The following is a 25845-nucleotide window of genomic DNA, read 5'->3' on the forward strand; positions in this document are numbered from 1 at the left end:
TGAAATTTTTGCAATCTACCACGTAACAAACTATTCATAAGTAATAGTAATTGTTCCAAGTAATAATAAATAAAACTGTACATTTCCTTTCCTTGGGTCTTATTATGTTAAATAATGAAACACCTCAGTGAAACTTATGTACATAAATGAATATATATTTATATAAAATAACTATATAGTTCACCATAATTTTAATGATTATTTCCTTCGACAAAAAATAAATTTAAATATAAGATACTTTTTACTATACTACACCGTTAAAAATCCTGGCTACGTCACTGAATAAAAATTTTAAATTAATTGTTATGTGAAAATTTTCTTACATAAGACTAAATTTTTTAGTTTATAGAGTGACTAAACCCATAAAATGAAAAATAATGGACATAGCTAATGTAAAAGCATTTATTACAATATATTTACCACTTATATTACGTTATACACGTTGTATTTTCATTTACTTAGTTCATAATACATATTAATTAGCATAAAAAGAAATACTGATGTGACAATTTTCCTCGTTTGTAGTCCGGAGCTACTGACGTCGAACTAAAAAGGGATAATTGTATTTGAATGGTAGACATAGTTTTCGATACTATCATTTTTGTCTTATTTATTTTGTTAATTTTACTTATTTTATTCAAGAACTCGTCTATAGCCAATTGTCATCATATCCAACCAACTCCGTCTCACTTGGTTATACCTACTAACCAACTGTACTAGGATTCAGGTTAGACGTATAATATAATCCTCACTAGTAACTAAGGTACACGATTGTCTGTGTCTCCTTAAGGTAATTAAAACGTCGGGTAACTTCCGATTCTTGGTTTCGACCCAAAGTATTGAAGGCGCCCCTAACATTTCTTACCAACGTCAGTTTTTTTAATAATCGATTACTTTTTTTGTTTAGCTTATTAATAGTCCATGTATATTCCAAACAACGCGATCCAAACTATCCAAGAAATAGAATTTCATTTTTAACTTCCCTTAAATTTTACGTGAAATTTCCTACGAACCCTAATCACTAACCCTTCATAAAAGAAATTGTTATAATACACATTTTATATTCTTTGCACAAAACTAAAATTAATTTTAATGAATTATAAATATTAACTGTATTAAATACATCTATAATTTCTAATGTTTAATAAAAAAACATATAATATTAACAATTTTATCATTTTTGAAAAATATAATTCTTTTTAGGTATTTCTACAATTATTTATTATAATAATAATAATATATATATTATATAAATTATATTATATAATAATAATATATAAATATTATTATAATGTATTCATTATAATTATTATTTTTTACTCATTGAGAGTTAAAATAAGTTGCCAATTAAATTCAAACATCTAACAATAAACATTTTTATATTTATCTTATGTAACTCGCAAAAATATCAACTAAGAAGGTACCACGATAAAAAACAAAATCTTAAAAAAAGAAAAGCTTTTCATCGATCATATTTCATTTTTATTATTTACTACTTTTAAAACAAAATTAAAACAGCTACGAAAATAATGTGTAATGACATTGCGATCACAGTAGAATTTCGTTGTCTCATTAAAGTTTAATTGCCACAAAATATTGTTATTAGTTATGTTGAAAGATGACATTGAAAAATGTAGATATATCTATTGTATGTAGTGGGTCTGGTTACTCACACAAACGGGAAAAGACGAGTTTTTACCGAACCAGCATTAATACCAAACAATACTTCATTACTCCTAAGAAGTATCTACTACCGTTAGTAACCAGCATTGTTTATTCGCGTATACACAAGTTATATGACCTGGACGTCGTCATGTCCAATCATTCGCTATTTACCGTTTTGCTCTTTTCGTTATCAATATTTGTTTACATTAAGTACTGTCTCTGTATATCAGTCTTATCTAACGAACTACATGAGTTCAGGTTCGATAACGCTACCAGCTTGTTGTTCCAGTATATCTACGATGCTTTTGTTTTACCTGGTTCCAAAATTGTCATCTAGTCACGACCACACGGTAATAATTACCGTGTGATTAAGTTAATTATTAACTTAATCACACTTTAGTAATAGCGGTTATTAACTACGGTTACGAATTTCAGTCTTCACTGAAATCTTCTAATATACTAACATATTAATAATATATAAATAAAGCCCAGATAAAATAAGATATAATCCTAATTGTTTTGAAAATAAATAATAATTTGATTTAAAGCAAAACTATTCAAACTTATTTGTGTACTTTTTGGTAAGAAATACAAATTTAAACATTAACTAAACACACACAGTTTATAGGTTTAAAACGTATTCGTTGTTCTTATATTAATTCTTAATTTTAAAGCAACAATTATAAATAAATATATATTATTTAAAGATTTAAGCTAGAAAATTTGTTTCAAGTTAGTTAATACATAATTTTTCTGCAAAAAAAAAATATTCTTTTGAAATTATTTTGTAAAATAAAAAAAATTAAAATTGCACTTACTGAAATAACATGTTGGTAAAATTAACATATTATCAATACACATTCAATAATTGTTTTGTTCAATAGTTTTTTTTTTATTAGTTAAGCCATTTTTTTTTTTTTTTTTGATCATTTAACAAATTTAATTTATTAATATTAATTATATATTAATTTGATAATTTTTTTATTCATTGAACAAAAATAATGTTTAACTGAACAAAAAAACTTAAATTCATCTAATAATAAAATTTATTGGAAGTGTTTTGATAATGCATTCGAAGATTTTACCGGAGGATTTTTTTCAGTGTACGTAGTATATAATATAGAATAAATCGTATACAAACATTTTGAAAAAAAATTAAGACTGATATTTGATAGTTGTGAAATATTTAAACAATTAAAATCTAAACGATAAAGTAGATTATGATAATGGAAATAAAGATTCTAAAGAAGAGGAATGAAAATTGAACGATTGTATGTATATATTGTGCATCCAAATGTCATTTCTATGAATGTATCATCAAGTATATACGAGATATCATTTTTTTACAAGTGCATTTTTACCTATGATGATAATAAAACGTTTATTTCTGGATCACCATTCAAGTAAATCAAATATGCTGTACATATAACGTACTTAGTAGTTCTGTCAGAACGAAGCCAAAATATTGATTGTAGTATACTGAGCACCGTTTGCTATCAATTTGGCCATAGATCAAGAAAAACTTGGAACGTGATGTCCTCCAGACAAATACTTACAATGAAAAACATTAAATCGAGATCATGGCTATTCATTTAAAAAATATTTTAAATATCTTTTAATTGTAAATACAAGTTTAATAATTACCCACAAACAATTTCTTTTTCAAATTTTTTAGACAACAAATTTTAATCAAATTTAATCGTTTCAATGAAAAATAAGTAAACATAGACAATGTTATTGTAATTATATTACGATCACGTAGATCCTAATAGATTTTATTGTAGCCTCTTCGAGGCTTTCATAATTACAATTATTTTAATTACTTAAATATTTAAATAAATATCTCAATCATATTCGTAAGCATGATCAAAAATTACATATATTTAATGATTATCAAAGAATTGTTTAAGAAAAATATATAGAGTCATACTAACACTAATATTTTTTTACAGGTTCACAACGATATGAGCTTTTCTCACCAGCAGTTTTCCCAATGATGGTGTATTTTTTGTTTTTGCGTTATCAAATTGGTTTTCCGTTACATGTTAAAGTTACAATCTACGTAAAATCAATGACCTATTCGAACCGCATTAAACAAATTGTTTATAACAGCAAATAAATATGGTAATTTATGTAAAATATTTTTTAAAAAAATTACATGTATTTTCAATGCCTAAACTTTACATAATAATTTTTAATATTGATTAATATTAAAATGAATATTTGTAATTATTAATTAGTTGAAAATGTTGTATTTTTTTAAAAATGTTTCTGTAAAATTCATACATTTATAATTCCTACACTTTTAAGTTACTATTAGATATTTATTATAAATAATAAATATACGTATTTCATTCCCAAACTTTTTTTTTTTAATTAGACCATTTCCCTCTATACAGGGATGGTTCAAATCTTAAAAATGCATATAGAAAGCAGAACTTTTTCAACTGAACTTTTGTAAGTGTTCCGGAAATACTGACACTTTTATATATGTCTTAAATTAAAGTTTATGTAATATACTTTTATATTAAATATAAAAATTTCGGACTATATTTTGTCTTCATGGTGAAAATAGCTACCGTATTCAAAAATATGCTATTTTTGTGTTAAAATTCTTGGTTTTGTATTTTAGATTCGATGCGAAGCTGAAAAGGTATTGGTTTTACTATGATGTGTTTTTTTTTTATTTATTTATTTTTTTTTTGTGTCCACTTTTTCTCAGCTCTTACCAAACCGATTTCTTTCAGCGATACGTCAAAAGATCACAAATCGTATCTAGTCGAAGATATTACCCTCAAAAATTGAAAAAATTTCCCTCGTTCCCCGTACGTAAGGGAAACCTCCAAAAAATTACAAATTTAAAAATCCCTAATTTTCATAACTTTTTCAAAAATTACCAAATCAATATAATTTTTTTTTTATAGATGCTTGATGTCTTTACCTATCATTTGGTATATTGTTTTTATAAATTTGACACTTTACCTGCTAACAGGGGGGGATTTAAAATGACAACTTTTTCACAAAAAATTAATTTTTCAACTTAACATTTGAAAGTGTTCCGGAAATACTGACATTTGTATTTATATCATAAATTAAAGCTAATGAATTATTCTTTATTATAAAAAAAAAATTTCAGACTTTATTTAGTCTTCACGGTGAAAATGGCTACCGAATGCTATTTTTGTGTGAAAATTCTCGATTTTATTTTTTACATTTTTAACTTTATAATGCTATAACTTATTGATAAGTGTATGGATCAATACAATTTTTTCATGAGAAATAATACTTTTTAATTATCCCTTTTTCATTTGACATACTTTATCTGAATCAGGATATTAAAAACGAACTAGCAGATCATGTAATTTTTGGAATAATCCACCAATTTTTTAAAATTAAACACTATCTAAAGATTTGCATCGTAGCGTTTTTTTTTTTTATAGTGATTTTAATCACTGTCAGATATCATTATAGTTTATCTAACTATGGCACGTCACCACTGTGCCGCGACCCCCCTGTGGTTTTTTTTGTATAATACTGTTAACTACTAATTATGTATTTTGATTTTTATACTTGTACATAGTTTTGAAGACAACTCTTCTAGGCCGGCAGTATGTTGCGGCTTACTGTACGTTATCGTATAGTTTTTTATTTCTATTATAATTGTTTGATAAGCAGACGATCGGTTTTTACTCATCAAAGAAAAAACCAGTCTAATTATACAGAGGGCCCAGCACTCACTGACAACTTAAATAACTTTTGATCCAGTNTGGCCCACCACTCACTGACAACTTAAATAACTTTTGATCCAGTTAATATTTTTAGCTGATTTTTTTTTTAAATAATAGTTATACGTTAGGTCTGTAGCTATATCTCAATAATTAATTATTTTAATAAAATCTAAAAAAAAAATCTAAGATAGCTATTTTGTATAATAGAATTTAAGAAAAATTTTAGTAAAAAAATATCTTATTAATATTCAGTAGTATTAGTAGTAGTTAATTTTAAAAATTACATTTAATAAGGTACACAGGTAGGGACGATTACATAATAAAAACTCACGACGAATACCAACAATATTTAACAAATTACAAAATACAATAAAATAATCACGCGACATAAAAACGGTAACACTGAAGATGTCTAGCTGCTGGTAGTGGGGGGGGGGTCGCCACACTCTCATTCAAAAGTATAAGTCATTTTCATGAAAAAAATTACACACCTCCAAATTATAGTAATCATGGAAAGATAGTGTTTTCTTCTGTCTTTTTCTCAATACGTATTTCAATGTTTTTTTTTTTTTATTATTTTTTTATTTTTTAAGCTTCAACTTCTAAGGTTATTAGCTGTTATTTCAATGTTTAATACCGTAAAATAATACATGAAAATTCAAATTTTCACAAACTTTAAAATGCTATAGAATATTTACTACTGAATATTAATAAGATATTTTTTTACNACAAACTTCAAAACGCTACAGAATATTTACTACTGAATATTAATAAGATATTTTTTTACTAAAATTTTTCTTAAATTCTACTCTACAAAATAGCTATCTTAGATTTTTTTTTTACATTTTATTTAAAATTTAAAAATAATTAATATTTTTAATAAAATGTAAAAAAATTAATTATTGAGATATAGCTACAGACCTAACGTATAACTATTATTAAAAAAAAAAATCAGCTAAAAATATTAACTGAATCAAAAGTTATTTAAGTTGTCAGTGAGTGCTGGGCCAGTCTGTATAGAAACTCTTTATACATATATAGTAAAAATTCGTTTTAATAATTTATAGTTAATCGACCTAAATATCCTTCTTCTCGCTATAAGAAAACAGTCCACTTTTGAAACAATAATATATCTGATTTAACTAAAAACAACGTAACATTTTCGTCACGGGAAATCAGAAAATTTATAAAATATATTTTATTATAATACATTACAATATTAAGTATAAAAAACCCAGCACAGGGGGGTCGCGGCACAGTTGTGACGTANCAGCACAGGGGGGTCGCGGCACAGTGGTGACGTGGCATAGTTGATCAAGTATAATAATATCTGACAGTGATTAAAATCACTATCAAAAATAAACGCTTCGATGCAAATCTTTAGATAGTGTTTCATTTTAAAAAAATTGGTGTTTTATTCCAAAAGCTACTTGATCTGCTGGTTCCTTAATATCTCGATTAAGATAAAGTATGTCGAATGAAAAAGGGTTTATTAAAAAATATTATTTCTCATAAAAAAATTGTGTGGATCCATAAACTTTTCAATAAGTTATAGCATTATAAAGTTAAATATAATATAAATAATAAAATCGAGAATTTTCACACGAAAATAGCATTCGGTAGCCATTTTCGCCGTGAAGACAAGTCCAGAGGTCAAATTTTTTTTTTTCAAATTAAAGTATATTACATTAGCTTTAATTTAAGATATATATAAAAGTGTCAGACCTTCCGGAACATTTTCAAAAGTTAAGTTGAAAAAGTTAATTTTTTGTGAAAAAGTTGTCATTTTAAATCCCCCCCTGTGGGCAGGTTAAGTGTCAGATTTACAAAAAAAATATACCAAATGATAAGTAAAGACATCAAGCATCTATATAAAAAAAAATTATATTGATATGTTCATTTTTGAAAAAGTTAGAGCATTATTAAGTTAAAAATATAAAAAAAAATTATTTTACAAAAATCGTAATTTTTTATTAACTTTGATGTCAACTTTCACCACGAAGACAAGTCCAGAGGTCAAATTTTTTTTTTTCAAATTAAAGTATATTACATAAGCTTTAATTTAAGATATATATAAAAGTGTCAGACCTTCCGGAACATTTTGAAAAGTTAAGTTGAAAAAGTTCTACTTTCTATATGCATTTTTTATATTTGAAGCCCCCCCATATATAGGGAAATGGTCTGATTTAAAAAAAAAGTATATCCAATGAAAGATGTATATAAATACTACTTCTCATGAAAAAATTGTAATGATCGNGTATATAAATACTACTTCTCATGAAAAAATTGTATTGATCCATACATTTTTTAAAAAGTTATAGCACTTTAAAGTAAAAAATGTCAATTATAAAATCGAAAATTTTCACACAAAAATAGCATTTGGTAGCCGTTTTAACCATGAAGACAAGTCCAGAGGTCAAATTTTTTTTTTTCAAATTAAAGTATATTACATTAGCTTTAATTTAAGATATATATAAAAGTGTCAGACCTTCCGGAACATTTTCAAAAGTTAAGTTGAAAAAGTTAATTTTTTGTGAAAAAGTTGTCATTTTAAATCCCCCCCTGTGGGCAGATAAAGTGTCAGATTTACAAAAAAAATATACCAAATGATAGGTAAAGACATCAAGCATCTATATAAAAAAAAATTATATTGATATGTTCATTTTTGAAAAAGTTACGGCAGTTTTTAGTAAAAAAAATTGAAAAAATTTCGAAAATTAGCGATTTTTAAATTTGTAATTTTTTTGGAGGTTTCCCCCATTTACGGGGAACGAGGGAAATTTTTTCAATTTTGAAGGGTAATGTCTTCGACAAGATACAATTTGTGATCTTTTGACGTATCGTTGAAAGAAATCCGTTCAGTGAGAGCTGAGAAAAAGTGGTAACAGACACAAAAAAAAAAAAACACATCATAGTAAAACCAATACCTTCTCAGCTTCGCATCGAAGCTAAAATATTGAAAAGATCGGCTATCTGCTACCTATCGAATTTTTAATTTCAATTTCATTCAAGTGAACATAATTTTCATGAAAAACGTTACACATTTGTAACTAATATTTAGAGTGAAATAATTTCGTTTAATCTGTCCTATCTCAGTACATATTTCAATGTTTGATATCGTAAAAAACACATAAAAATTTATAAAAACTTTTTATTTAACATAACTATTTTCCGTAAATTACTATTTTTAATAAATAAAAAAATACTATAGCTCCAATGTACAATAATTGTTTAAAAAAAAAGTAACGAAAAATATTAGCTGGATCAAAAGTTATAAAATTTGTCCAAACACAATGGATCACTCTGAATATGTTTTTTTTTTTAAACTCCATCATTACGAATTTTATATTATATTTTTGGTTTCAACGTAATTTTATTAAACAAATAGAAGAATTACAAGAAAATATAAATTAAATTCACAACTTCTTATATTTTAAGTAATAAATAAATTTAGTTCATTAACTATATTTAACATTTAACGCGAATACTCTTAAAATAGTAAAATCAACAGGTGCCATACCACGTTTTACAGCATTAAAATAATTTTGCAGATTATCCGCAAATGACAATAATTGATTTTTTGCAATCGTATAATTATATGGGTAATTTGTTGATTCGTAATAATTATAGTCAGTGAACTTAAGTTGTGCAACCATAATACTCACTGATAGTTTATTAAAATTGTCTATGACATTATCGGTATATATCATTAATGATTCCATGGTGGATATTCTATCTTCTTTCATATTATTTAAAATGCTTTTGAATGGTGCACGAAACGTTTCACTTAAAAAGACACCTATTTCATTTAATATGTTTAATGGAATTTTAAACAAGTACAAAAATTGTTCTCTATTAGAAATTACACTGGTAATATCTTTTGTAAGGTAATCAGTAAGATAAAGACAGTGCCGAGCCAAAATATAATAAGTCCCCAATAACAAATTTTTTTTTATAGCCTCAGTATATGACAACAATATAAAATAATCATGTTTCCATAAATTACACACTTTCCTATATATTTTTTCTATATGAGTTTTATTGTAATGTTCAAATATTGTTGGAATGAAATGCTGAAAACCATCACGGTTATTCCAAAAAAAACTATAAACGTTTGATACATCTACATACTGATAAATTTCGTTAAACGTATCAGGATGATAACCGGAGCACAATTTTAAATGTATTGATATTTCGCGTATCATATTAAGAAGTGAACAACTCCTATATTGCATAGGCATTTCTCGTAAATGATGATTTTGAACGCAATCTATACAACTTTGATAAATTATATTTATGAAATAATCGAATTTGATTTCTTGGAGTGACATTTTTCTGTAAATTAATGCATCTATTGTAATTGATGTTAACCAAATGCTTTTTGTAGCATTGCCTAATGTATAATAGTATATCGATATCATTCGATGCAAAATATTCTGAAATAGATCTAGGTGTTCACTTTCAATAGGGTTTCTATTTTCATTCACAAAATTTAGGTGGTACATTATATAAAGTGAAAGTTCTGTGTACATACATCCTAATTTCCACATTTTCTGTTTAATTTTTAGTTCATCCCAAATCAAAAATGTTTCATTATTTTTATTACTTACAAGAAAATTTTGTAGCTCTGTATTCTCAAGTAATAAATATTCTGGTCCAGGTATATCATTTAACAATTTTATGAAATGGGCATTGCGTTTTTGTTGCTATATTCAAAAAATAATAATACATGTATATATTTATTCGTAATTTATAAATTTAAACTATATTATATTATTATTTATAATACATATTCCTACATATTCAACATTTTGTGAGAGAGAATTTAATAATAATCGCCTTCGAGTCATTAAGACAATCAAAGATATTCTTTTGAAAATTTTTTAAAACAAAATTCATTTACACATTTATAGGCCACTTAATATTAATGAAAACGAATAGAATTTCAATGAAATGGAGGAGACACTCAGAAGAATAAGGACCCATTTTAACTAAAAATGAATAAATTTGACAGTATTTATTAAAACGTCGAATCTAAATTAATGAAAATAGTATTTTTCCAATAAATACATTTTTTTGACTTCTGAAAAAAATTTGAAAATTTGATTAGAGCCCTTGTTTTTATATTAGTGCCTCAATTTTAATATGCCATAATACAAACATCAACGGCGTAACCATTGGGGCCCCTCTAGCTACGCCACTGATGAGTTTCGAGGAGGGACTGCAGACTTTGCTCAAAATTCATGTGTCGACTAAAATTCTCTACAAATATAGGATTTGTTTTTTTAATCAAACATTTGATTTTAATTAAAACATTTGATAAATTAAAAGAATGGCTTAAGATATTTTATTTTAAATAATTGAAATGTAAGAATAAAAAAATATGTGTTTTCCTTTCTTCTAGACTACACATCTTTACGATGCATTGTTTTATAAAGACGGTAACATTTTACTGTCATGACTGTCTTCAGTATTATACACACAGTGACCTAGAATTGCATTTTATAATCATTGAGCTTTTATCTATTTATTATATTATTAGTGTGATAAAATGTCGAGAAATTTAGCACTTGGGAAAATAACTTTAAAAATAAACTTTATTTAGTTTTAAGACAACTAGTTGTTAAAAAAGTTAATCATCATCACTTAATTTGAATCATTACAATAGGACCAATTGAGGTATTATAAGTCAAATAAGTCTATCGATGGTAGTACGGGAATAGTAGGAAAATTATGTAATGATTCTTGATTATCATAATTTAAATATTTTTCCAATTCATATTCATTATAATTTTTTTTTTTTTTTTTACTGGAAGACAAAAAAAATATATCTTATCTGCAGTATTTAACTCACATTCATTGCTAAGAAAAGGTAGTACATTCTGTTTCAGAACTTAATTGTTGCACTGATTTCTCAAAGACTGCTTTTAATCATTTCTGCTACAGTTTTGTCAGAACCTTGTAACCTATTCAACTTAAATCTAGGCAACAAGCAAACTGTCAAAATAAACTCTCTATTTTTTACACATCCTCAAATCTCTTTTTCACTAATTCTTTTATGGGTTTAATAGCTTATTATAATAAATTAATAGTTTTTTCTATAATTCAGTCAATTTAATCTGCAATTAGTAAAATGTTAGAAAAAAATAGCCCATATACATTTTTTCCCCACTTTGCAAATTCTTAAGTATCTACTAAAGGTTCTAATATGTCACAATATTCTCAAAGAAAAGTTATTTTCTGAGAAGTGAATCGTGATATTTCACAAAAGTCAAAAACTATTTTCATTTTGTCAATACCATCGATACACTATAAGTGTTTTGATTTGAAGAAAACACGTCATTACATACAATACTATCTGGTTTGATTTTAGCGATAAAAAATAAATTCATAAATACTACATAAATGTTCAAAAACTAGTATAGACTTTTTTAGTTTACTCCATAGTATTGAATATTTTAAAATTAAAAATCAATAGTTTTTTTAAACGTTATATGCAAACTTTAAAATACAATAATTGTTTAACTATTTAACCGAAATTTTATTTTTGCATATTCGTAATCAGAGTAGAAAGAACATATCGATTTAAAAAAAAATTGATTATATCTAGAGCTAAACTGCATTTGTTCAAAAAAAATGTACTGTAAAATGTATTATAAAATTTTCAGGTTAAATTTATCGAAATAACATAGCCAGGCCATACGTACATTATATTACATATTACATAAAATATTTAAATTAATTAAATCTGCTTACCGTGTGTAATGTCAATTCACATTTTAGCTGATAAAAGAAAACAAAGAAATAAACGACTTGGAATATTATTTTACGTACCATTATATCAAAAGTAACTTCATACGATTAACGAGCTATTACCGAAGTGTTTATCGACGGGGTTTAAATAATATATATTTTACTTAATATATTTGAATTATATTTATTAATCAAACAAAAATTATTTTATACAAATTAAGTTACTCACATGATAGATATATTTCAACGATGCAAGTGTAAAGTTTTTTACGCCAGTTATTCATTATGGCAAATAAAGTTAATATTTGTTTTATTATTAATAGAAACAAGAAAACACATTAATATTTTTTAAGTTACAGATAAATCATAAGAGATGACTAATATTCATGGTAATACTATTGTTATAAGTATAACAATATAGTATAATAATAGTACCGTATTTTTTCGCATCTGTATTAAATGCAAATACTTTTCATATGAATTTAATTACAAATTTTATATTTAAATAAATTATTTTTAAAGTATTTTTCATATGACAGTTTAATAGTTTCAAAGTGTTATAATTACTATTATGACGTAGCTTAAAATAATTATAAATATTTCTATATGTTTACACAGTAATGTCTTTTTTCTAATTTTTAATTTAAAAAAAGCCTCATACACCAAATTAAAAACTAGCCATTGTTTTTTCTTAGATTGCAATCTTTCATACTGTTATTAAAACAGCATACGTAAAAATACGAATAATAGTATTTTTCCTGAAAATAAACAGGAAAATATCCATATGATAGTAATTAAAATCACTATAATAATACTATTAAGTACAAATGTTGTTTGTTGGCAGTTATTAATAACTTCAAAACAATTCAAAAATATGTTTAGTGTAATTGAGAAAGGAAAAAAAAACCCAGCACAGGGGGGTCGCAGCACAGTGGTGACGTGACATATTTGGATCAAGTATAATGATATCTGACAGTGATTAAAATCACTATCATAAAAAACACTTCGATGCAAATCTTTAGATAGTGTTTCATTTTAAAAAATAGGTGGATTATTCCAAAAGCAACATGATCTGCTAGTTCCTTATTAATATCATGATTAAGATAAAGTATATCGAATGAAAAAGAGATTATTAAAAATTATTATTTCTCATAAAAAAATTATGTTGATCATACACTTTTCAATAAGTTATAGCATTATAAAGTTAAAAATAAAAAAATAAAATCGAGAATTTTCACACAAAAATAGCATTCGGTAGCCAATTTCACCCTGAAGACAAAATAAAGTACGAAATTTTTTTTCCATAATAAAGCTCATTACATTAGCTTTAATTTATGATATATATAAAAGTGTCAGACTTTCCGACACATTTTCAAAATTTAAGTTGAAAAAATTAATTTTTTGTGAAAAAGTCATTTTGAATCCTCCCCATTTGGGCAGGTAAAAAGTCAGATTTATACAAAAATTATACCAAATGATAGTTAAAGACATCATGCATCCATAAAAAAAAGAATTCTATTGATCCATACATCTTTCGAAAAGTTATAGCATTATAAAGTTAAAAATATAAAAAAGAATTTTTTTACAAAAATCATATTTTTTTTATCCACTTTGATGTTTGTTTTTACCATGAAGATAAAATTAAGTCCGAAATTTTTTTTTACCATAATAAAGTATATTACATTAGCTTTAATTTAATATATATATAAGCGTCAGACTTTCCGGAACACTTTCAAAAGTTAAGTTGAAAAAGTTCTACTTTCTAAATGCATTTTTAAGATTTGAACCCCCCTCAAATATAGGGAAATGGTCCGATTTAAAAAAACAGTATGTCGAATGAAAGATGTATATAAATACTACTTCTCATGAAAAAATTGTATTGATCCATACATTTTTCAAATAGTTATAGCATAATGAAGTTGTCATTTTAAATCCCCCCCTGTGGACAGTTAAAGGATCAGATATAACAAAAAAATATACCAAATAAAAGGAAATGATATCATGTATTTATATAAAAAAAATTAAATGATTCGGTCATTTTTAAAACAATTATGGCAATTTTAAGTAAAAAAAATTGAAAAAATTTCGAATATCAGCGATTTTTAAATTTGTAATTTTTTTGGAGGTTTCCCCCATTTACGGGGAACGAGGGATTTTTTTCAATTTTTGAGGGTAATGTCTTCGACTAGATACGATTTGCGATCTTTTGACGTATCATTGAAAGAAATCGGTTAGGTGAAAGCTGAGAAAAAGTGGTAACAGACACAAAAAAAAAAAATCTTAGTAAAACCAATACCTTCTCAGCTTCGCATCGAAGCTAAAAAGGTCATTAATGAGTGTTTTCTGTTTGTCGTTTTAATTCAATCGATTCCATTTAATTCCATCTACTTAGTCTTTTTTTGTATACATGATGAGTGTGTTAATACAGTGCCGCGCTGGTTTTTTTTATCGTTATGTAGTATTAGTGTTTGAAATCGTTAACTTAGTAGAAAAACGCGAACTATGTAAGCGACCAAAAATAAAGTTTCGAAGTTCATTTATGATAATGGTTTTTGTAGTTATTTATACATATATTTAAGTTATGCATACAGTCCACATCGAGTCCGAAACAAATATTATGATTATAATTAATTAGACATATTAACAAAAGATATTTTAATTAGAGATATTCAGGTTTTTTTCGTTTTTTTTTTCTAAACAAATTTTTTTTAATATTTAGACGTTAAAATTCTTTATAATATGTTTAATAAATTCATCGTTCAATTTGATAAATATATCATTAATGTTGAACCTATGATATATTTATCAATACGATAGAGAATAATTGTAGTGGTTTATTTGTCATTATAACAACGATGATATTATTAAAATAATAAAATACTCTATCAATACAATAATTATAACTTTGTCATATTGATAAATTCATCGTACTTATGACGAATTATTATTCTATACCTAAATCACTTTGATAAATATTTTTTCATGGTGATGAAATAATTTTTAAAGTATTAATTCAATTTTTTTTAATATGATAATGAATTTTTATTAAATTAACATACTAGTGTACAAATAAAATCCCATATTAAATTATAAATAAAACCTGTACACATGTGTATTTAAATAGACATATGGAATATAAACTAAAACGGCGTATTTATAACCTTTTTTATTTTTAATGAATTTTAAGAAAGCTTACAATCTGTTTATACATTGGATGTAAAATTAATTTTATATAATCAAATAAAAATTAATAATTTACAAATAATTAATAAGAATGAAAAGAAGAAAAATATAAAGTGAAAAATTAAAAGATTTTTCAATATAATATTAATATAATAATATTATTTTACTATTTTGTTGAGATCATGTAGCACTTGTTTTAATGTTTGATAGGAGTAGTCGTTCTTTAAAAATAATTTGTAAAAATATTGTTGAATAAATGTCCAGACAGCACATGACGGAAGTTGGGTATTCTAAATTAAAAACGTGGAATATCTTAAAGCAGACATCCAATGCTCTTATTATTGAAAAAAAATTATACTTGATGGCATAAAAATATAATAATATATCACGTGGTTTTAAAATCGTGCCAATAATTAAAATGAATGGTTGTATTGGCTGATTTTTACTTTGTAATAATGAGATGTAAGCTTCAGCTTGGCCAACTATCTCGTGGGAAACTAATGAATGAATTTTGAGAGTCCTTTATAGAATATTTAATGATATATTTTTTTTCCATTTTCATCTCTCGTCACTTTTTGCGACATTGGCACGAAAAACGAGCTTAATAGATAGAAGAATGCTGAATTTTTTCCACCTGACCAAGAAAATAATTAATTTAATGCTAAAATATCCTTTAATTAAACTGCTAAAACATTTCGATTTATAATTCTAATAAAGTATTATTACTTTGACAAATGTCTGATTTCTGAGAAAGCTGTTCTACAAGTATTTTGCTAACTCGGTTTTTATTGTGTTTTTCTATAATATTCATAATATCTTGGTAAGAATCATCAAATGAATCGACCATCGTACTATTATATTTGATTAAGTCGTTTAAAGTCAATATCCACCTACAAAAATGTAACTCTTAAATTTAATTATTTTATGTATAAGCAATACATTCCACATACGAGTTTATATCCAAGGGGCAATCTATAACTAGCCAATTCATTTATTATTTCGTTTGGTTCTTTAGCCTCTCTAATCCTTTTAAGTCTAAAATTGACAGTAACACCCCAATGCTATTGTAACTGCGGAAATGGAATATTTAAATGATCGTATTTTATAATGTCTATAATATCCGTCTATGGATTCATTATAAATATATTTGTATAACTACTTTATATAAAAAGTAACTACTATATTTGTACAGTAAGAAAAAAAATACATCTTATTTCGATTCAATCAAATAATAAAATATAAAAAACCTAGCACAGTGGGATCGCGGCACAATTGGATCCAGTATAGATTTAATCTGACAGTGATTAAAATCACTGTCATAAGAAACGCTTCAATGCAAATCTGTAGATAATGTTTAATTCTAAGAAATTGGTGGATAATTATANTCACTGTCATAAGAAACGCTTCAATGCAAATCTGTAGATAATGTTTAATTCTAAGAAATTGGTGGATAATTATAAATACAACAACAACTATTTCCTTACTTATATCCAGATTCTTAAATTCAAAAATATAATATTAAATTATATATTATATAATTGTTATATTGAATTGTTTTCAAATTATTATTGATATTGATTTTTAATATGTTAAAAATAATAATTTTTAACCTTCTTTATTTTGTCCTTTAAAGTGAAAGTTTATAATAAAAAAAAAAAAATGAATTTATTACCATGACTTTTAGCTCAACTTGCAAGTTTGAAATTGACATTATTAAATAGAAAAAAATGAAATTGTTAAGATTAATATGTAGTCAAGAAATTTTATAGTTACTATTTACAGAAAATTTATCAGAAAAGTTCGATTATTTTTTTGCATTTTTATAGTAATAGATTACTTAAATAAAAATCATAGTAATCATTTCTAATTAAATTTTGGTGTTTAAATAGATTCTACAATGGAAATATACAGAACTTAATTAATTTTAACTATTTACTTTAGCTAAAAGAACCAATAAAAAAAAAGTTGTTAAAAAGATTTATTCAATTGAGCGTATTATAAAATTTGATTATAATTGTAAAAATCCATCGTTAAATTCAGGTGAAACTAAAAACCCTTTTTTTTTAAATTTATTCAAAATAGCAACTTGTCTTGACACGTTCCCATATATTTTGCGATACGTTTAATACACGGTCACCTCGTCTCTCTCATCAGCCGCCTTATTACATCGCGAGCCCAGTCTGATAAGAGTACTCCCGTTTCTGGTTAGCGTGCAAAGCCTATCTACTAAAGCGCTGTCGACCACCAAGTGCCGGTGGTGAACGCTCCTCTCTCTCTTGTTTTTGGTGTCCTACGTGTACCTACACTATTCACCGTCTTATGTTTTCTTATATCGAAAGGTATTTACATATATTATTCAAATAATATAAAATTATATTTATTTGCTTCGATGCGAAGCTGAGAAGGTATTAATTTTATTATGATGAGATTTTTTTTTTTGTGTCTATTACCACGTTTTCTCAGCTCTCACCGAACCGATTTCTTTCAATGATATGTCAAAAGATCACAAATTGTATCTAGTCGAAGACATTACCCTCAAAAATTGAAAAAATTCTATAGTTCCCCGTAAACGGGGGAAATCCCCCAAAAAATTACAAATTTAAAAATTGCTAATTTTCGAGATTTTTTCGATTTTTTTTACTTAAAATTGCCATAATTGTTTTAAAAATGACCGAATCATTNGATTTTTTTTACTTAAAATTGCCATAATTGTTTTAAAAATGACCGAATCATTTAATTTTTTTTATATAGATGCATGATATCATTACCTTTCATTTGGTATATTTTTGTTATATCTGATCCTTTAACTGTCCACAGGAGGGGATTTAAAATGACAACTTTTTTACAAAAAATTAACTTTTTCAACTTAACTTTTGATAGTGTTCCAGAAATACTGACACTTTTATATATATCTTAAATTAAAGCTAATGTAATGTACTTTATTATGCAAAAAAAAAAATATCGGACTTTATTTTGTTTTCATGGAGAAAACGGACCTCAAAGTTAATAAACAAAAAATATCAGCACAATGGGGTCGTGGCAAAGTGGGGACATAGCATATTTGGGTCCAGTATAAATTTAATCTGACAGTAACTAAAATCAATATAATAAAAAACTTTTTGATGTAAATCTGTAGATAATGTTTAATTTTAAAAAATTTGTGGCTTATTCCATAAAGCAACATGATCTCCTATTTCATTATTTATATCCTGATTACAAGTTATATGATTTATAAGTGTAATATATGTATAAATATTTATTATATCAATTAAATATAGTATGAAATTGAATTTAAAAATTTACTATTGTAATTTTTACGTAGAAATAATAAGTATATAATAATATAATATAAGTAATAATAAGTAGTTATTACTTTATGGTAAACGTATATTAAAGACTAAATAAAAGTCTTCACGGTGAAAATGGCTACCAAATGCTATTTTTGTGTGAAAATTCTCGATTTTATTTTTTACATTTTTAACTTTATAATGCTATAACTTATTGAAAAGTGTATAGATCAACATAATTTTTTTATGAGAAATAATATTTTTTAATAATCCCTTTTTTATTCGACATACTTTATCTTAATCATGATATTAATAAGGAACTAGCAGATCATATAGCTTTTGGAATTATCCACCAATTTTTTAAAATTAAACACTATCTAAAGATTTGCATTGAAGTGTTTTTTTTTATTGTGATTTTAATCACTGTCAGATATCATTATACTTGACCCAACTATGTCACGTCACCACTGTGCCACGATCCCCCTGTGCTGGATTTTTTTTTTTAAATACAGTTTTATTCGGCCAGTGCTATTTTAATAAGTGTTGAAAATTAGTTATAAATATTTTTAGGAAGAAGTTTTGCAGATTTTAATGTCAATCCATTAATTTTATTTAAAAGGAAGGGACTTTCCCTTCCCTAGAAAAATTTTCTAGCTACCAATGGCTTATGACAAACTAAAATTTCAATTTCGTGACTGAAATAAATAATAATGAACTCGCATGGTCAGAATAATCGAATTAAGAAAGTTAATTTATTTTTTTTATTTTGATAAACTTGCAATTTTAATATACGTTTGTTTTAGAGTTAGAAAAACATGAAACCACATTATAAATTTTTATAATATCTCCGTAAAAATTATAATACTAAATTATTAATTTGTAAATAGTAAATCACAACACTTGTAATCAGGATATAATTAAAGAAATAGGAGTTGATGTTGCTTTTAGTATCTTACATTATATCTTATAATAAAATTGTGTAAATAAATAAATGTACTAATAATTGTTTAAAAACATGTAAATCAGTTTTTAATTGTTCCTATAGTATGTATAAAATATCAAATATGAGTTATCGTCAAGTCAGTGACGATTTGTGTCCAATTTTCTTATGTTGTAAAACGTTATATAAATATTCAGTTTTATTCTAGCTTGCTCGATTGTTCTGAAAAGTGTCGCTGTTAGAAAGAAAATTAAGTATTAATGTTACATTTTATACTTCTCCAGCATATCAAATACACTGGGGTATTTTGGCAAACAAAAGTTGAGTTAGTTGATTACATAATTATAATATTTTTAGTAATTATTTGGTGTCGCATCAAATGGAATCGTAGCTTTATTGATAGTTAAGTTGCCAGAGCTTCCNGCATCAAATGGAATCGTAGCTTTATTGATAGTTCAGTTGCCAGAGCTTCCGTTATATCAATTAATTGGTTCAACACTAGAATTTATTGGTAAATCACAAACAAGCGTATTATCAATAGATAATTAATTTATGAAATCCTCAATACTTTTATCGAAGCAATCGGAGGTATCCGATTGAGACAAAAAAAGTTTAAAGCTATTCTAATTTTTTGATGTCCTAAACGAGTTGTTTTGCTCACATGAATGTAATATTTTTCTTTAGAANCCGTTATATCAATTAATTGGTTCAACACTAGAATTTATTGGTAAATCACAAACAAGCGTATTATCAATAGATAATTAATTTATAAAATCCTCAATACTTTTATCGAAGCAATCGGAGGTATCCGATTGAGACAAAAAAAGTTTAAAGCTATTCTAATTTTTTTCATGTCCTAAACGAGTTATTTTGCTCACATGAATGTAATATTTTTCTTTAGAAAATTTATAAAAAAATCAGACCATGCAAAATACACCGATTCAGAAGCATAGTTAATTCTTATTTAAATTGCTTAATCTTAATTAAGATCAGTGACAATTTAGATGACTAAGTCACTAATAAAAGACAATTCAAACTTGGTGACCAAATGCCCCACAAGATTGACACATCTTTTATAATATTAAATTCATTATCCTTGCATCAAATTTCCTAGGTATTATAAAAGGGCAGTATTAAGATCTAAATATTCATCCTCACTTTTATTTTTCGTGCGATCACTTTGGTGGCACGCTTTACAGTCTTTTACTTCTATCACAGATTATTTTGTGTGGTCTCACTGTCCTCATAAAAGTTGTATTTTCTGTTTAATTGTTTTTTTACAAGTGCATTTTTACATATGATGATAATAAAACGTTTATTTCTGGTTCGCCATTCAATTAAATCAAATATGCTGTACAAATAACGTATTTTGTAGTTCTGTCAGAACGAATTGTATAAGAAAAATAAATAGAGTCATACTAACACTAATACTTTTTTACAGGTTCACAATGATATGAGCTTTTCTCGCCAGCAGTTTTCACAATGATGGTGTATTTTTTGTTTTTGCGTCATCAGATGGGTTTTCCGTTATACGTTAAGTACATCTACGTAAAATCAATGACCCCTTCGAATCGCTTTAAACCAATTATTTATAACGGCAAATAAACATAGTAATTTATGTAAAATATTTTTTAAAAAAATTATATGTATTTTCAATGCCTAAACTATACATAATAATTTGTGATATTGAATAATATTAAAATGAATATTTGTAATTATTAATTAGTTAAAACTTTGTACTTTTTTTAAAATATCGCTGTAAAATTCATACATTTATAATTTCTACACTTTTAAGTTACTATTAGATATTTATTATAAATAATAAATTGTCTTATACATTAAAATTGTAAATTTGTTGTATTTTTTAAAACATTTGCAAGAAAGGATATATTTAATTAAAGTATTAAAACACTACAGCAGTCTTTAAAATAATGGAAGCAATTAAAATTAACATTTATACTTCATAACAGTTCAGCTTTTTTTGGTTAACAAAATTTAATTTAATAAACTTATTAAATTACAAGATATTGTAACATTCTACTTATAACTAAATTGAAAATAACTAAGTGTATAACTTATCTTCTTTAAATACCTAGTACATACTTAAACTAATTATTAATAACTTTTTCTTGAGCATTATTTTTATTTTTAGGTCCTTCTTTATACCTTCATAACTACAAAATAAAGGGATTTTTAAACTATAAAGTTTTTTCAATTAACGTTATTGTTATCAGATTTTGCGCTTTTCTGCAGTGCTCGATTGTTCAGTATTGGTTCTAAAAGACTAGATAATTTGAAACGATTCCTGAAACACATTTTCAATTTAGTCCCAATTAGTTATACAGCTTGATAATCAATTTTTACAAAAAAATCTATGGTATAAAATTATTTAGGATGAAGTTAAACCGGAGATAAGAGACACGATAAATAATGTTATGTGATTTAAATACTTAAGAAATATCATTAATCATTATAAAAATTTTTTTTTTCATTATTATGTTACCAAGTTTTAGTAATAAATACTTTATTTTGTTTGAAATAGTCTATTTCAAAATTATTGCTACTTTGTTAAAACTAAATTCAATATTTTTAATATTACTTGAAAATTTACAAAAGGTTAAATTGCATTGAGGCAATTTTGTCTCAAGTTTCAGTTTCAAGCAACACTGTGTTCAAGTTAATGAGCACAAATGTTTTAATCCCTGGGACATAGTTCTTTATAATTATTTCCATATATTATTTGTAGACAATTATCATTCTAGATTTTTCATAAAGTACATCAAGAATTAATAAATATTGTTTGTTGCATTCGTAATATTATATTTTTAAATAAATTATATAATTATTGGTTCGTCTTACTTTTATACAATATTGTATTTTTCGGAACCAAAAACAGAGTGAGAATAAATAAGGATTTATTTTATTTTGTCTTATAAATCATAATTAATCAAAAGTATCATTAAAGCTGTACATTTTATTAATTTTTTTTTTTTAATTTTTTAATCGAAGGGCTTTTTCTATTCGGTTTTAATTCTTTGATCTATATTGCATTCATAACTATGTACAAATATCTTACATAGAAAAACAAGGTAAGTTTATTTTTTGTAAATTAAGGAAATCGGATTTTAAATTTCAAAATGCCATGTTATCTTTAAACATACCATATCTGTCGAGGACTATTGCTTTCGAATAACCTACTTTTTCTATTAGTTTGATGGCTTAAAAGATTCGTTATTTCAATATTTTATCATTAAAATCTTAATTAAAAAAAATTGATTTATTTTGTTTTTTCCGCGAAAAAATGTCCTAACTAGGTCTCTATCAAATATTAATTCTCATAACAAAAACATTGTTTTTACAATCATTATTATAACAACTTAAATATTTTGACCCAATAGAAATAATATAATCTACCTACTTTTAATTTTTTATTTTTACTAACAAAAATTTATATTTATAATTTATACTCTATGTACAATGACACCATAGGTTTTTGATGAAATATATTACATATATATATATATAAATATGTTTTAATACATGTCTGTAAAAAACACCCATTGATACTACCAAATCGGCATTAATTAAATACATTTTTTCACTCTATGGCTTTGTTGTTTATTAACCTCTAGACTAATAATTGGCCTAGAGATTAATTATTTATAATCTATTTAAAAAAATTACTTAATCGTATTATTTTATCGAGTCTGAAAATATATTAGATTTTCCTACAATGAATATTATAAGAAAATTTGAATGAATTAACTTTAAGTGTTTTATCAATTTAGTTTGGAAAAGAAATTTATAGGTAATAAAAAAGCATTGCTTATTTTTTTCAACTAATTTTATTAATCATTTTTAGTTGTAGTATAGGAAACAAATTAATTCTCTTTGATTATTGTAGAGCATAATTATAAATAAATAAATTTCAATTAAAAACTAAAAATTGAATAAAAAAATTCTGAAATATTCATTGAGCCAGTATGGAAATATAATTATAGATTGTATTAGGAAGTTCGTTTGATAGTTTATACTAACTTTTTGGCGGCTTGCCGATTTCTGTTATTGCACTTGTAACCATTACAATCGATCGAGGTGTGCCCTTGTTCAGAAGCCGCTCCCGAAAGATCGGATGCGAGCAATTGAGCTCCAGCCAGGGACATAATTTGGAACAGGCCGTCGGCTGGGGCAACCACGACTTTCAGGTCGCTGAGACTTATTCGCACGTTTTCTGTGCCATTCTGTCTCTGATCGTAGACTATTTCGTCGGCGCCGTTGGTGGACGCGATTGACGACGTGGAAGACGCGGACGCTGCTGCGGCCGTGGACTCTCCTGTGGACTTTTGCGGTGGAGCTGCGTAGACGGCGACAAGAGCCAGCAGAATCGAAAATGGCAAAATACACGAAATGGACAACATGATTGTAGTGCGTTGACAAATTATGAGCAAAGTCTCGAGCGCCGGGTGGTAGCGGCCGTGTGAGAAGGTTGTTGGATCGCGGTCAGTTGTTGCAAGATGTGAATGCGCGAGGACGAAATGATATCTGGCCGTTCGGACTAGCGGTACGGCGGCAGCAAGATCGGTTCTCCAGACTCCTACTTTGCCTTAAACCGGTCCGATGGACACGAAAATCGCAGTCCAGGTCATTGACGCGTAACCTAAGCTTATGACCGTTATTATTTGTTATTAAACTATTACGCACGCATACATTAATAAAAAAAAATCCCCAAGTGTACAGTTGAACTCAGTGCACCGAGTCAACCTCATGTATTGACGATATCATTACACACCATACATACATTCTGTAGGAACTTTGAATTTTCAAAATGGGTTTGTCCATTCCAATCGAAGATAAAATACAAACCACTAAAGTTTTGGTCTGGCTCATTATTGTTGTTGATAACATTAATTAGTAACAAACTACCAATATTAATGTGATTTTTTTTTTTTTATATTATGCAAACAATATTTGTAAATTTTGCACTTAAATATTAAGATTAGCCCCTAAGAATTTTTAAGGGGCTATTATCTCAACGAGCCATCCCTTATATATGGTTATGATATTTAATGTAAATTAAGTACTTTTAAGCAAAGTGTAAGTAAATCAGAAATAACAGATTTGTAATCATTTCAATTTTTTTATTTTAAATTTAAACATTTTTTTTTTACCAGTCATATTTTCTTTATTCTTCTGAATGCTGATCGTAACGGAACTTTTTCAAAGTACTGAGTATTATCCTAATAACTGACAATGGCACCGTAGTCATAGAAAAACTGACCGTTGATAATGAAATACAGCGACGCCATCAAAACACAATGAAACAACTCTAATTTTATTCGCACGATATATATTTTTAATTATGACACCTATTGTTTATGTATTTTAATAATATTATTTTGATTGAAATGACATTAAACAAAATGGATATGTTAAAAATTGAACAAATATATTTTAAAATATAACTAACATATAAACATAACTTTATAAGTTATTTTAATTTCAAAATATAATTGACAAACATTGTCATACCAAATTTCAGTTGAACTTTTACACAAAAATAATAATATTAAATCTTTGTACAAAAATTCTTTAATTAATCTTATAAATTGGAGTATAATTATATTCATCGATAACATCTTTCTATGACCTAAATAATTAATGTTTCATTAGGAATATGGTTACATAAAGAATAACATACCAGAACCATATATTAAAAAAATTCAAGTATATTTCGTAGTGTCACGACTTTTACATATATAAGAAAATTAAAATTAGGCCAAATTTACATTAAAAGCGAATCTACTCAAATTTTATATTTATTTGTAACATTTGTATAACTGCCGTGAATTACACGATTTGTTTGTGGATAAATATATTTAATATCGTCGCTTGATGAGAAAAATAAAATACCTATTACTAGACAGAGTATTTTTTTCTGAAACTTGGATATCAGCATCTTAAATTGTCTTTGTTTGCACGTAGGAGGTTTTTCATTTCAAGCGACGATATAAAGTATTAGTAAAATGTACTTACTATTGCAAATTCATAAATATGCCAATTAATCATAATATTAAATCAGTGCAAATTAAATAGAAAACTTAAGCAATGTTTGTTTTTACATACTAAACCAAAAGGAAATTGTAATTTCATTTAAAACAATTTTGGCGTTAGGAAACTTTGTCAATACAATTGTCCCATTAAATAATTCAAACTTATTTCAGCTATTACACATATTATTACCAAAATAACCTACGTGTATCTTATTAATTTTATTCAAAATCATCCTTAA

At 25.7% G+C, this 25845-nt stretch overlaps 2 protein-coding genes and 3 long non-coding RNA genes across 6 annotated transcripts; 1 reads left to right on the forward strand and 4 right to left on the reverse strand.

Annotated features, from left to right (window-relative positions):
• The first annotated feature begins 1578 nt into the window (after positions 1-1578).
• Positions 1579-21307, forward strand: LOC126906853 (uncharacterized). 2 transcript variants are annotated; one of them, XR_007704365.1, is made up of 4 exons: positions 1579-2015; positions 3618-3789; positions 19765-19881; positions 20998-21307. It is a non-coding gene; the product is annotated as an uncharacterized LOC126906853 (long non-coding RNA). The 2 variants fall into 2 exon arrangements; XR_007704366.1 differs by lacking the exon at positions 19765-19881 and having other exon boundaries at positions 1595-2015.
• LOC126906855 (uncharacterized) lies at positions 2721-3677 on the reverse strand. The gene is made up of 3 exons (XR_007704368.1): positions 3600-3677; positions 3100-3216; positions 2721-3026 (listed from the first exon to the last, which is right to left on the reverse strand). It is a non-coding gene; the product is annotated as an uncharacterized LOC126906855 (long non-coding RNA).
• Positions 8798-12393, reverse strand: LOC126906851 (uncharacterized). The gene is made up of 2 exons (XM_050687753.1): positions 12150-12393; positions 8798-10099 (listed from the first exon to the last, which is right to left on the reverse strand). Exons 1-2 carry the CDS (start codon positions 12228-12230, stop codon positions 8852-8854), a joined length of 1329 nt encoding a protein of 442 aa, XP_050543710.1. The 5' UTR covers positions 12231-12393; the 3' UTR covers positions 8798-8851.
• Positions 15351-17162, reverse strand: LOC126906854 (uncharacterized). The gene is made up of 3 exons (XR_007704367.1): positions 17002-17162; positions 16056-16219; positions 15351-15963 (listed from the first exon to the last, which is right to left on the reverse strand). It is a non-coding gene; the product is annotated as an uncharacterized LOC126906854 (long non-coding RNA).
• Positions 21308-21372: 65 nt separating the features above from the next.
• Positions 21373-24114, reverse strand: LOC126906852 (uncharacterized). The gene is made up of 2 exons (XM_050687754.1): positions 23595-24114; positions 21373-21861 (listed from the first exon to the last, which is right to left on the reverse strand). Exons 1-2 carry the CDS (start codon positions 23972-23974, stop codon positions 21768-21770), a joined length of 474 nt encoding a protein of 157 aa, XP_050543711.1. The 5' UTR covers positions 23975-24114; the 3' UTR covers positions 21373-21767.
• Positions 24115-25845: the final 1731 nt, after the last annotated feature.

This window comes from Daktulosphaira vitifoliae, unplaced genomic scaffold (genome assembly GCF_025091365.1).
Source record: "Daktulosphaira vitifoliae isolate Bord-2020 unplaced genomic scaffold, ASM2509136v1 Scaffold_5, whole genome shotgun sequence".
NCBI classification, from domain to species: Eukaryota; Metazoa; Arthropoda; class Insecta; order Hemiptera; family Phylloxeridae; genus Daktulosphaira; species Daktulosphaira vitifoliae.